At 45.2% G+C, this 14,671-nt stretch overlaps 1 protein-coding gene across 2 annotated transcripts in view; it reads right to left on the reverse strand.

The window, feature by feature from the left end:
* SYN3 (synapsin III) overlaps positions 1–14,671 on the reverse strand; it is a 216,224-nt gene that overhangs the window by 171,140 nt on the left and 30,413 nt on the right. For both annotated transcript variants that reach the window (XM_080393313.1, XM_080393312.1), the window contains exons 2-3: positions 14,161–14,657; positions 923–980 (exon numbers count right to left, since the gene is read on the reverse strand). In XM_080393313.1, the coding sequence (XP_080249439.1) occupies positions 923–980; positions 14,161–14,477 (375 nt within the window). In that variant the 5' untranslated portion in view covers positions 14,478–14,657. The remainder of the gene's footprint in view (positions 1–922; positions 981–14,160; positions 14,658–14,671) is intronic.

A 14,671-nucleotide genomic window follows, 5' to 3' on the forward strand; every position in this document is an offset into this window, starting at 1 on the left:
AATCTATACATCTATACACACATGCATGCACACATACACACACATACAATGCAGAATCAACAGCTTTATAAAGACAGAAAATATCAGGTCATTCAAACAACATTCACCAGCTGCCTTTACCCATCCAAGCAGTTTTATAGCCATGATGAGTATAAAACGAGTATAGGATTCCTTCAGGATCACCAACTCATCTCTACAGCTCTCTTTTCCTATGCCTGCTTTCAAGTTAGGTGCCTGCAGATGTTTATTAATAATCATTTCCACTTCGACAACAGCATCCAAAATCTCAGTCAATACTGAGACTTCATTTTGACAGTCACTGCACCAACACAGAGAGGAGAGGACAGACACCAGCACGAACAGTATTCAACTGAAACGAATGGCCAAGGCTAACAGAGAAACAGAATTTTCCCAATGTCCTGCAGAGCACATCAGAAAACAGGCTATGAACCTCCCATGGGCTTTCAACAGGTAAAAAGATTTTGCCATATGTAGTTATTGTGCATACTTAAGCCAAAGGTTTTAGCCTCAAATCGGGGTAAGTCAGAAGACTTCTGTAACTCATGTGAAACATAGCATCACCAACATGTACCGGGGCGTACTGACTTTGTACCTTTTCAGGCATAGATATGGAGCTGTGAGGTAGTCTTCCAGTGGAAGATATTGCAATGCTGTCACCAGAAAAGAAAATCTCATTTTAAGGTGAAATGGTGATTGATTCTGCAAAGGTAGGGAGGACGAAAGGATGGCCTTAAAATATATTTCCATTTTTATAGCTTCAACAACTCTATGAAAAGGACATGTCTTAAAACTCCTGATTAGTTCCTTTCTTCAAGAGAAGAAATATCTATACATTATCTGTCATTAAGGCCTTAGCCCTGTCCACACAGATGTCTTAGAGCCAAATTCAGTTGTCACTGACCTGTTCCACTCGGATATCAAATTCTCCATTCACTTTCTTCCCCTGGAAATATTTGGCCCTGCAGAAGAAACGAGAGAGACAAACATAGTTCAAGATTTTTGGCTTTCACTACATAGTGTTTTGCTTCTGCATTTCCCCTTTTGCTGAAGAATTTCTATCCAGGTCACAGCATGTTTTCCTAATTCTTATTTTCTTTCAGCTTTCTGTTCTTCAGGACAAACCTGCCAAGCCAGATGAAAACCGCATTGGAAAGTTCCTTCAAGGCTTGTGACTTTTTCATTTTATTTTCAAACTGAAAACCAAATGCTCTCCTAATCTTTTCCAGAGCAACAACTCTAATCAATGATTCCCTACTATATCTCATTTAATACTCAATCTTTATTCTGTAAAAGAAAGAGAGCAACATATGGCACAGCATTGGAAACTTCTGATGCTGAAAAAGGATCTTTATCATCACAGCTGAAGCAATTCTCCTGCTATTCTTTCTAACTATGGAGCTGCTTTTCAATTCTATTTGACTTTCTGCTGCTGATTTAGAGGAACAGTATCTGCATCTACAGTGACACTAATGAAGGATCTCTTCTGCTGAACTGGGAGACTGTGTTTGCTTTGGAGATGAACAGCGTCACGACAAGGACATACACTTTCCACCGCCTCTGCTCCTAGCTGCCTATGCTATGCAGACAACAAAGCACATACTTTCAGAGGGATAGGTTGTTCATGAACAGGGAAGGCTGACAGTAGCATTGGAGAAGGAAACGTGGGAAAAGGGCAGGCAGTTTTAGCCGTTTTATTCATATTTGTGTATCATGTCCCTTACATTGATTGGTGATCAGGGAAATTGCCAATATGTTTCCCCTGTGAATATTTCTCCCCAATTATTCCCCTCATCAAACAAACCTGACAGAAGCAAATATGAATTTAGTTTCTCAGGCCTCTCCCCTAAAACTTCAGGAAGACCATGCAGGTTCCAAAAAGCTCTTCTATTTGGAAAGCATTGAAAACACAGTTAAGCCCTGCAAGAGCTGTTTCCAGAGACAAAGTAACTCTCTGCATTCTGTTTCCAATTGGCAAAGAGAGGACAGAATAAAGAGGTAAAGGAAAATGAGGGGAAGCCGGCTTTGCTCCCTATTTTATAGTATTAGCAAAAAAAGAAGCTGGCTCACATTTTTACTATGTGTCTATTTCTTCCAATAAAAAAAGGAGAAACAGTAGGAAGGCAATTTTCCCCATGGCTGAAACACACCAGTTTTCAGCTGAATGCTCCCCTTCCTCAGAAATGTGAAATGTAAATAAAAAACTTGTTTTGTTTTGTCATTCTGGCTCAAAACCAAGTCAAAAGTTTTCATTTTATTAGAAAAAGACATAAAAAATGTCAAAAGTTTTCCACTTTGTTCTAATCAGGGTAGCTGAAGGCTGTATCACGCTTCCCTTCCCAGACAGCCCATCCATCAGCATGGCGCTAATAAGACCTCTGCATAGATGTCAGTGGAGGGACAGTGTAGCAGCCAGATGTGACCAAGATCAAGTGACTTGAGTAACCCCTGTCCACTATAAAAAGCAGAGCTCTGGCCATTTTTTCCTCCCTTTTTTGAATTTACGAGTGTTGCATGAAAGAAAGCAACTCAACAGACAAGCTGAGACATCACGCCTCTAACAATATACAGGAACGCTAAATACACTTAATAATTCCATCGTGTTTCTGGAGGCATGGCTCTAGAGGGTCTGGCAACACTCCTCGCTCCTAAACATTGGGGATATTGCTGGAACCAGTGACTTCTCAGAAACTGGAATAAGCTTTAAGTGGGCCCACAGGAACTGGTCTGAAATTTGAGGCGCACTATTCACTGGTACAAGCTTGCTTTCACTCCCAGCACGCTCATAATGTATACTCCTTACCCACATTTATGAAACACAGTTCCCTCTGTGGCCTCTCCTCTCTGCCGACCAGCTGGTTGCAAACTCCTTGGTGCTGCTTTGCTTCAGCTTGTAATGAAGTGTGATTAACCACAGTCTCCAGCCCAGTACGGATGGAGCAAAGAGGCTTCCACTGTGTAGTCCAGGAAATAAGCCTTCACACGGTTGAAAAATCCTCTCTCCCATCTCTACAGTACTGGGTCTGCTCATGGATAGTCACACAGAGGCCACATCCAGCATGAGGAGTCTTTGGAGTAAAGCGAGGGATCTCAGACACCGTGCGACCCCTCCTCCTTATCCCTCTTTCCACACAGGTTGTCTCATCACTTGTCTCAGATATAACTTTCTTTTAACATCACAATATATCACTTTCTTTAAAAGAAAGCTCCCCAGGAAGGTTAACCTGCTCTGACTGTCTCTGAAGACTACAGGTGCTAAGCAATTTGCAGCCAAATATTTTGGTCACCCCATCATTTTGACACAGCTCAGGGTAAGAATGAAACACTTCTTACTGAAACATCTCTGAAATGGATGGAGTGATGTTTTTAATTTGCACCTGGAGTTTTGGAGCCCCTGGGCAGTAGAGGCTATCATGCTGAAATGAAAAATGGCTTTAGCCTCACCCTGGAGCCCCTGAAATTTCAAGCAAGCTGGAATCATTGCTGATGCTGCGGAAACATCATGATGCCTCCGTTGCAAGAGGGAAAGTGTTTTGGTCAGTACTGGGCAATGTATGAAATGGCTTCTGGTCCCCACAGGACATTAGACAGAGGAAAGAAAGACCACACTGCTCTGGTGGGGATGGAGAAGAAAGATAAATGGATGTTTCCAGCAGGTGAGACTGCAAGACATTTGTGGATGTCCTCTGCCCCAAAACCACCTGAGCAAGGCTATTTCAGACCTCTGCCTAGGAAGTGACATGCTGCAGGGTTATCTAGGCAGCTTGTAGTGCAGCAGGGGAATGATACCCAGAATACTAGTCAAAAGCCTTTCTGGGGAGCTTCAGAAAAGTCTCCATTCACCTCCAGCACAGCCAGCTGCCAGTGATCAGAGAAGCAGCCTATTGCCCCAGGAGTCAGGGGCTGTCTGGCATCCCCCAGTTTGGCATATGGGGCAAGGCAGTGGTCAGGCAAACCAGCCTCCACTGGGCTGCCTGCAGTGCTGACCACCGCTTGGTTGGCCACCCCTTTATTTTAAAGCACGTCAAATGTTCAACCCACCAGAACACAGCATTGTAATTTGGCTAGGCAGGGTGCAGCTGGGGGGGTGCAGTTGCTGTGATCTCAGTAAATTAGCCTGTAAACATGTTTTGACTGAAGAAAATTGTGGGGCCATGCTCAAGAGCAGTTCCCGGGTGGGATTTACAGTGTTAGGCAATGCATTTAAATGTGGCCGTACCAGCTGGGAGGGAGAAAGCACCACAGTGAACGGCCAAATGTCTGCCCTGGCTTCCAGGGAGGAGAGCTTGCCTTGAACTCCTCTCCCTTTGGGACGAAGCAGCCGCAAGCTCTGGAAAAGGACATATTATCTGGGTGCGAGGGCATCAGACAAACATAACTTCTGCTTTCTGCCTCAGCCCTGACGTGATTACAGGGCCATGAGAAATCTGATGCCTCTTCTTATGAAGTAATTTGGAAAGAATAAAAGCTTATTTTCCAGAGCCACTATGAAAAAGTCCCAGTCTGCCTCAGAGACCATGGCTGGAGGAAGCAAATACACAATTTTCTGTCAGATATGGAGTGTATCCTTAACAGCGGCAGGGAAAAGTATAGGATCAATCCACCTCCAGCTACCTGCATAAAAGCTAATTCACAGAGAAACCATTTGTAACATTAGTGCCCTTAGGTGTTTGCAAGCACTGATCCGAGACTGCAAAGACACCTGTAAGACAAACACCAGAGGTTACCCCTTTGGTGTTACTGACAGCCGGGACAGCTTGTACTGCACCTATGCGAGGGCTGGCTGAGCCAGCGTGCTCCCCTGCACCTTCGTACTAACACCCGAGGTCTACAAACACAGTGATTCAGTCCTCACAGGGCGCCAAGTCCCCTGTCACAGCCTCGCATGCCATCAGGCCCAGGGGAGGTAGAGCTGTGCCGGTGGGCTGCAGGTACCGGGGCTGGGGCCAGCCTGCGCCTGCGCCGTGGGGAAACAGCAAAGGGGAGGCAATTCCCACGCCTGGAGTAGGGGCTTCCAGGATCAGCAGCAAAGGGCCCACACTCACAAGCTACTTCTGTTAGGAAAGCACAGCTCATCTTGCAATTTCTCTCTGCGCGATAAATAACTTGTTACACCTGCTGCCTTCTCTTTCCGCTTTAAAACAAAAGTAAGTGTGATGAGTGCTCAACCCATCAGCCAATACACATGCGCAGCACAGGAATCCAGGAGAAGCTATTTATGCAGAGCTTGTAATCTCTCGTGGAGTTATTTCTTCACTCTTCCCTCTTCTTTTTTTTTTTTTTTCTCTTGATGCAAAGAAACAAATCCAAGCTGCTTCAGAGGGCTGCTACAGTGTTTTTGTCTGGATCTGTGGGAAACGGAGTCATCAGGGATGCAGTAGGGGACTGCACGTCACCTGCCAGGCTGGAAAATGCTCTGCACAGGTGAGGGATACGAAAAGATGCCCAGGCGTGACACATCTGCTAGAGAAAATGCCCAAAGAGTTCTTCCCCAGGTACAGTGCCACTAGACAGGAGCCCATGTGAGAAAAGGTGCAGCACACCCGCCTCAGCATAGGGAAGGGAGTAGCCGGGAGGGACAAGAGATTTGAAGTGATGATGATGGCTTGGAGGACTGCTGTGATTCAAAGCTTAAAGGCGTTCCTGCAGGTCCATTAGCTGGGTGAAGCAGAGGTTGTGACACATTATGCTTTGAAGACAGGCTGGTATTTTGTATCAAATTCACGGGACTTCTTCAGCATAACCTGTAAGATGGCTCCTGGATGAAGCAATTTTCTAGGATAGGAAGAGGTCAAAGAAATATAGCTCAAATCTTCCTGCAAGGGACCTTAGTGGAGCTGACAGAGCAAATGTTATTGCAATTGCTTGTAGTATGTCTTGGAAACCAGGAACTGATCCTTTGGATGAACAAACAAACCTGAGCCCAAATTCCTGGTGCTGTGAATGAATGCAGGCACTTTTTGGGGCACCACTGTTTGATAGAGCCTTTGAGTTAAAAGCTCAGGAGCAGGCTTGTACTTTACCCTAAAAATGGACCCAGTATCACTGAGAGTGGGCCAAAGTGCGGCACTGGGATATTGTAATGGCCAATTCCTCAAACCCTCTGACTGTGCTTGTGCCTCTGGACCAAGACACAACAAGCAAAGAAAGCCAAGCCACACTTTGGATGGAGACCACTTCCCATCTCGAGTGGAAGGCAGCCTTCGCTACCCTGTGGAGGAGCCAGAGCAAAACATGCTCTGCTGAGGAGAGGGGAAACTTGTGGGACTTTTGAGGAGATGTGGGCAAGGGAGTGGGTGGAGGAAAGAGGGAGGGAAATGGTAAAGAAGAGATCTGCGTAAGTAAACCAAAAGGAATCCACAGGAAAATTCTGGAATTATCTGAATTATTTCCCTGGAATCACATTACATATATTTCTCTCAATCCCCTTGGGAAAATAAGGCATGTAATTTCTTTCTGAATCAGCCTGGAAAAGGTGAGGCTGAAGGCCCCTGGATTGGGTGTGTGGGGACCTTAGGGAGGGATGGGAGGGGGCTAGCCACTGTACGAAATCCCAGTGTCAAAGGGCTTGGGGGCCCAAGTGATACACAAGGCACTCACTGTATGTCCGTATTGTCTCCTTCATAAAAGGGGCTGGGACTGGGAAAAAGGAGACAGTTTCCAGGATACTGGCCAGCAGCCGCTGGAATGCCCCGGCTCCCCCCAGCCCCTACACGCTATAAAGGCAGGGGGGAGGAGAGATGCATTTGTGCCCTTTTTTCTTCAGGGGTGAAAACAAGGAAGGTTTTCCTTTCAGGGGCCAGCCCTCAACTCCTTCACTACTTCTCCCCAGTTTAGCAATTCTCAGCTGCAAGCAGTGAGGACTTTTGAGATGGTCAAGTCCTGGCTGCCCAGGGCATAGGGAAGAGAAAAATCACAAATGCTGAGGTCTGCAATGCACCGGAGCCTTTGTCAACATCTGCTTTGGCCCAGAGACCTTTTTTGCGCTGTTCAGCTGTGGGATGGACTGGTTGGTAGTTAATATCTATCCTGTAAGACTACTTTCAGCCAGGGGTGGGGGGGTGTCAGGATGCTAAAGGTGGTGGATAAGCATGACGGATGTGTGCTTCGACACCGCAGGATACAAGGTGTGACTTACAGTTAAATGGACCGGAGGCAAGTGCAGAAAGAAGGCAAGGGTACCCGCACTGTGCAGGCAGACAGGGAGGAACCAAGAAGTAAATCTAAGTTTTGGGCTGGGTCAAAAGATAACACACTGATACTTTGCCAGGAGCTCCACAAAAGTTCCAGCTCCAGCCGCGGGGTGCTGTATGGCTGTGCTCAGCCCCGCGCACTGCCGGGGTGAGATCACCTTGCTTGCAGCGCTGTCACACCTGGCTTGCTGGAGCCACCAAATGGAGAGCCAGCTCAGCTGCACTGCAGGTATGTCCTCAGTGTCTGAGGCTGGGTGGTGGGAACAGACCGCCTTTGTGGTCTTCTGGGAAGAACCACAAGACCCAGCCTGCTCTCGTTACCGTAAAACAACCCCCAAGGCATTATTTATTATGGGGTCACATCAAGGAAAGAAATGCCTGTCCTGATGAGGTCTGTATCAGATTGTGATGGTGGTATGGGGTTTTTTTGTTTGTTTTTGAATAAAGGAAGTCCTTGTGGTGAGGTCCTTGATGAGGTCTGAGGTCCCACCCTACAGGGCTGGAAGGATTCTACAGAGTTGAAAGGATTTTCTTGGCTTGAACGCACACAGAAAGGGAAGCTTTGGGGCAGGAAGGGAGAAGGTTTTTTTAAATCTTCTTTTGTGAGTCCTCCCTTTCTCTCAGGGAACTGAAGGCCTGTTTTCGGGGGAGACCTGGCTTGGCAAGCCACCAGCACTTTAATGATTGCAGACACAACTATTCAGGCCGTTCTTTTTATTCAAGGAACTATGGAGTCCCACATAATGCCGGCCTCCCAGCATCTTCCTGTGCCACCTCCTGCTCGTGAAACTGTGGTAGTCAAAGCCATCCCACCCCCAAGAGTAGCAGCACTAGGTAGCGCAGTGCTATGGCTTTTGGGCACGGCTTTTTGTGCTTCTCTGAGCTGTCAGGATAGGAAGGACACTTTGCTGTAGGTCTGGTCCCCCACCCTGGCTACATTGTGGCCACATTCATGATGGCCACAAAGAGCTGGGGGGAGGTGGAGGTGGGGGCTGCTTTCAGTACAACACAAGGCAGCAATTTCATTTTGCGTATTATCAAAATAATACATTGCTGGAACATTTCCACATTGCTAAGTCTAGATGGTATGGCCTGGAGCTGTTTGCAAGGGGTATCATTTTGTTGAGGACTCTGCAATATTTTATTCCATCCCACTTCTGTCCTCCCTGAACTGGAGAAGCAGGGGAATCGGACTAGCTTGAACCAACACTGAGGCAGGGCTGCTGGCTTTTAAGCAGAAGAAATCTGGCTCACAAACATTGAGAAATACATCTGAGGGATTTTTTTTTTTTTTAAAATATGTACAGGACTAGGCAGGACATTCTGAGGTTAAATTCTACGCATTTATAGGAACTCTGGTAAAGCAATTAAGGTCCCAGATTTGACTTGCATTAGCATATTTATAACCTGGTGGGGAATGTTTTCCATATTCCTTGTGTCTATTTTTGTAATGATACTAATCCTTTACATTTCTGTATCACCTTTCATTTAGGAGGACTAGATCCCAAGTTGCTTTACTTATGCAGGACAAAAATACAGGCAGACTTGATATACCTAAAACAGAGTGGAAAGTGATGTGATAAATGCAATTTATGGAATACCTTTGACAGCTTTACCTCCTTTTCACCCCTATGCCTGCATGCTATGGAATACAGAAACTCTTCATGCTGCTTCCAAGTGTGCACACACACACACACACACACACATACATGTTTAACACAAACTTGCCTCCTTTTTCCCTAAAGTGGAATTTTTGCCCTCAAGTCACACTTGGCATGAATAATAGGAACAGAAATATTCAGTCCGGGGTAGACATGGCTAAATGATGAAAATGTAAGTTCCTTAGCCAGATTTGTGAAAACGTAAGTTTTACTTGTAATTTTTTTTTTTTTCAAATTATAGCAGCATAGTTGCACAGAACTTGTGAAATCTTAAAAGGTCACCCCTGTATAATAAAACCTAATTCAGAATAATTTATTGTCAGTTACCACCATGCTAGATGATTTTGGGCTTATTATCAGGAAAGACAAAACTTGGTGATTTAACCTGCAAATTCCTAAGTTTGAAGTGTCATTCTGAATGATAATAATAAAGATAAATGATAACAAAGTCCGAAGCCAGAAGCTAGCCCAAAACTTCCCATCATATTTAGTGAATTAGGTACAGAAATATTCCTCTGAATGGGAGCCTTAGTATATCATCTTCAGTCTACTGAAAGAATGAAATGACTCATGACTCTCATTGAATATTTTTGAAAATTAATTTCTTGCAAAAAAGATCAGGATTTGGGAGGTCCCCGTTACTAAAATTCAGTATTAGACTGTTATTATTTGACCAATTATATTTTTGTACAAAAGACATATTTCAGGCTCAATGTTCTTATGTACTATCAGAAGTAAAAATAGTTTTATTTTAATAAAAAAAGGTTGATAATTTCCTCTGAGTAATATGAAACAGTAATCCTGTCAGGTCAGTCCATAATTAGACCTGAATGGTGATATTATTGTTATACAAAGAATCATTTCAGTTGTATTAAGAGGATTTCATTCAGTAGTAATCACAGCTTTTCTTTTCCTTAATTTTTAAATTTTTGGAGACAGTATCTTCAGACAGATGTGGCTGTAAAGTAAATGGGAAAACAACAATGCAATTTTGTATCATCTCCTAAAATACCCTCTGCCTTTTTTTTCCTGTAAAACATGGCATTTTTTCCTTTGAATCCTTGTTTGTAGAACCGCCACAAATAGGGCACATGTATTTTGTGGAAGGCAACATGTAACACTGTTGGCACTTGAAACAGCCTAAAACTTGGACAAAACGCACTAATGGCTTTTCAAAGTGACATGAGATATTTCACAAATACAACCAAGATACCTAACAAATGCAACAAGAGCAACTTTGTTATGCTGTCTGGTCCAGAAAGCAATGTTTTTAGCATATGTTGTTAATAGGAACCTTAGCTGTGCTTGATCACTTCCCAAATAAGCTGTTTAAACATGAAGCATTAGGCCAGAAAGCTGAGCACTTTTGCAGAGGATGGGGGTTAACAATTCACAAGACTAATCCTGTTTGATCTGCTGAGAAATTCAATCCAGCATGAGCATGATTTTACTTAATAGCACATTGGGTGAGGAGGTTGCCAGAGGCGGGATGTTTTCCTCCTGGCTGAGGTCGGGCTGCTGGAGCTGGCCCATCTGCCATTACATGGAGTCCTGCCATCCCCCTGCCTCATGGTCCTGCTCCTTTTTGCTGTGTGTTTGCACGTGCGTGCGTGTGCGTGCGTTCATGTCTGAGCTCCTTTTTTCTGGCAGCTGCTGTAGGTGAGTTGTGGATGCATTTTTGCAGGTCCCCCAAGGCACAGACAGTACCAGCCTCATTCTCTAGGTGGAAGCTACCTGGCTGAGATATGTGCCATTAATGACTGAGAAGAAGCGGAGTTGTTCCCTAGTGTGCTGAGGCATGGATACATGCTTTCCGTGGGTGCCTCTGAGGGCTGCCTGTCAAAGCCAAGAGCACGAGGGAGCAGCACAGGTAGTGTTTTCCTCTTGTCCATATCCTGCACGCAGCAGATTGACTGCGTGCTTCTTTGCAATGCGCTGGAGCTGCGTCTCAGAGGAGGATGGAAAATGTGTTCAAAATGTTGCCAGTTTAACAGAAAGCTGGGTGAGTTCCCTTGCTTTTAATAGAATGTACCTTTCTTTTACTGTTGCTAATGCAGAAAACAGCTGATCATACCCTGTGGGTCTTACATTATTTTTATAGTACTTTGGAATAAAAGAGCATATTGCATGTCAAGCGTGGTAAGGATTTTATGGAGGAAGATTTTATGTAGGAAGATAGGCCATGGATGCTCTTTGCTTCCTCTAGACCTTTGAGAGAAGTGGAGTGCTATACTGTACCATCAGAGACACACTAGCTCATTAAAAATAGAAAGGATTGTCATTTGTCACTTTAAAGTGCATTCAACATACACTTGCCTATTTGGGTTTTTCATCATGCACTTGTGCAACACCTCGTCCTAATCCACAATTGCAGCTCTTTGCCTCTGCTGTAATACAAACAGTGATGATAAATTAATGTCTGGCTTGGCAATATTCCTACAGTCTCCAATTATGAGAAAGTATTTTCATTTAGAGAAGAGAAATCAAATGGCAGATTCCACTGTCTCTCACCCTTCCTGTCTGTGAACAAACTAGTCCTTGTTGTAAACTCCATGTAACTTGCTGTGGGGGAGAAGGCACTGTGGAAGCCCCCTGCTCTTTAAATAAAGGTAGCACTTCAGTATTTACTTCTCGGGGATCTTTTCTAATAGAGTTAACTATTTGAAAAGGAGAAGGAAAAGGTTTCTTGAAAAACCAAATACAAAGGTTTCACAGGTAGCAAGAACCAGAGCGGACAGAGGTGGAATGCATTGCAAACACGATGCTTCTTCCAAACTCTAGATCACCAGCACAAAAGTAGCAATACGTTGTTGCTCACTCTGCAAAGTCTGGGACTGTTTCTGTACATGATGCAGCGTGGACAGCCAGAATCCCTGGATAACCAGCGTCTTCAGCTGTGCTCTCGCAAGACAAACACTGCTGCCTCAGGCTGGTCAGCTTGAGCTCACATCACACCCTGGCTGAGACCAAGAAGATGACTGGCATTGCTCAGAAGTACTTTACCAAGAGCAAACATCCATGGAGCCACTGCTCTCCAGTGCTGCTCTCAAGGGCTTACTGAGTTTCCTGGAGACATGAAAATCAACTGCCAAGGAACACTCCTGGCCTACTGGAGTAGTTGCATTGGTACGCTCTCTCAGAAAGGACCTGTGCTACCTTTAGGCTGGGGCAGTTTCTAGGCGTATGTTTCTGTCCATGCTACAAAAAGCCGTGGAAATCTGTGGCAGGCAACAATTAGTAATGTTGTCTCCTTGGTTTTCATGTCATATATATGTCAGGATATGGTCATGAATGCATATGTTAATTTTGTTCTGTGCTCCCATAAGCTTAGAGAGACTGAAGGCAGGAAGCCTTTGCAAGTAGCATTATTTGATATCTGCAAGCCAAATGAAAGGGATCCCCCCTCATGTGTAGAAACTGTGAAGTTATAGGAAGCAGAGGGGTAGCCAAGCCAGCAGGATGCACAGTGCTTGCACTCGAGTGGAGGAGTGAAGACAGCACGGGTAGCCATACTCCCTCGTCTTACCTCCCAGCTGCTGCTCTTTGGGCAAGCTCAGCTCACAGATTCGGAAGTCTGCATGACAGAAGAACAGCTGGCAGATCTAAAGGCAGGGATTTGAATGCAGTGTGCATTTTAAAACATAAAAACACTGCAACAGAGTCAAACCCCTCCTCGCCCTTTCCCCTGCGGCTACCTTCAACACCATTTATCTCAAGGAAGACCTAGATTGGCCTTTGACCTAGGGCTTTCCTCTCTGATTACAGTGTTTTGGAGTAAGCAGTGCCGGCTAAGTCCCAGATGCTATAGCTGTGGCTTACAGACACTCCCATCCCCAGCTGGAGGATGCTATGTTAAGGGACTGCCACCTGGCAGCATCTTCAAGGAACTGCAAAAACGCTAAGGAGAGATGGAGGTTGGTGAGTATCAGCCTACTGGGAGACTTGGAGGTGCACCCAGAAAGGAGAGATGAGAGTTGAGCCAGACTGGTGCCGACTGAACTACCTGGAGTTAAGAAGCTGCTGCTGTGATAAAAGACAGTAGGTCAGTGAAACTTTTGATATGATGACCCACTCTCTTAAAAAGTTGTATTTCCTTTGAGAAAAATCCCACTGTTTTCCTTCTTTTACTTCAAGGTGGTTGAAGAAGCCTGAGCTAGCTGTACTCTGTCATTGCCCCTTTTCAGGTAAGAGCTAAGATCTTGCTTTGTGAAGATACACGCAGGGAGGCAGGTCCCACTTTGTCCCCACACTCCTAGGAAAGCAGGGAAGACCAGAGGTGACAACTTTACTGAAGAGTGGTGTGGGATGAAAAGAACAATAAATAATCTCCCTTGGCCAAGACCTAGTAACCCAACTTCTTTAATTCTGAAGTCTTCAGTATGGTCCCCTTGCCTGTGCTACCCTTTTTTCTGTCTTGTGACAAGCCAGCAGACATAACAAGAGCAACTCTGCAGCACACACTCTGGATGTTCCCCCAAATAAGACTCTTGGCCAGCTTGCCTAAAGCTTTCTAAACCAGCTGAGTTTGAAAGCAAGCACACAGCAAGCAGTAAATAATTTCTCTAACATTTCAGAAGACATCAGTTGTCCTACCCTTTGGAAAGTGTCCTCTGCTGCCCAATATCACAGGAAACAAGCTTCCAAACTTTTGTTTGTAAAGAGAGACCTGCATAAACAAGAAAAATTTGAGGCTTGGCTTAGCTGAGCCTGAGAGCCTTTTGCCAATAGCCGCTATACTTAGTGGGTGAAGGGCCCCTGACCAGCAAATGAACTCCAGTCATTACTCTTGGTAATAGTAAGCTTGGGTTATCTTTCCATAATTTAAGTACAAATTTTCATACAGAGAAAAGCTCAAGAGAGATTGAGAGCTGGAGAGATCGAGGTCCTTTTCATTTTTAGAGCCAGCACAAACAGTAGGCTAAGGTCCTGAAATACACCACTAACGTATCTTCAGCTCTGGTCACCTCTTAGGATGCTAGATGTGACAGCTCAGCTAAGCCTGCTCAGCCAAGAATGCCCTATGTGTGCTCATATGTTGAGGCTATGAAGGATTTTGTCAATGAGTACCAAATCAACGTGTTTGGTTTTTTTTTTTTCAAGAAAGATATGAGAAAAGCTGACACTGATATTTACACAAGTCACCAGACAGACACTGACCAGAAGCCATAGTTGGTGACCTGGATGTGAAAGTATCTGTGTACCTCCCCGCAGATGCCCCATACTTCTGAGATCCCTCTCATCCCTCAAAATTTGTAGAGCTGAATTCAGCAGGGAAGGTCTTGACTTACCAGTCCGTGTGTGCGTCATCGATCACCAGGAGGATCTTGGGTTTCTGGGCCACAGGTGGTGTGGGGCTGGCCGAGTGATCGATTAATCCTGCAGCTGCTTGCGTGGTTTGCTTCATGGCACTGGAGATGGAGCTGAAGATGCTGGTGCCACTAGAGGAGGAGTGCGAGGGCTGCGGTGGCTGCGGGTGCTTTCTCTCCGTGGCAGGAGAAACTGGGGAGCTTGTGGAGTTGTCAGGACGCTGCAAGTCCATCATGTAGCCGTTGGGCAAATTTGCCACAAAACTACTGTCTGAGAGACGCCGCCGAAGGAAATTCATTGTTGCAGTGTTGTGTGGAAACCTTCTCAGCAAGAGGGAGGCTGGACGAGTGTCACCAGTCCCAGGGAATGTTTCTCCGTGTGTGTAGGGTACTCTTGTGGTCCAGGCAGGCAGGCTTTTCCCCTGGAAATCCCCCTGGACAAATATGCCTTAGTTTTTCAGCTATGTTTTCTTTCTCTCCTGTGGGAAGAGAA

This window comes from Falco punctatus, assembly GCF_963210335.1.
Source record: "Falco punctatus genome assembly, chromosome: 6".
NCBI classification, from domain to species: domain Eukaryota; kingdom Metazoa; phylum Chordata; class Aves; order Falconiformes; family Falconidae; genus Falco; species Falco punctatus.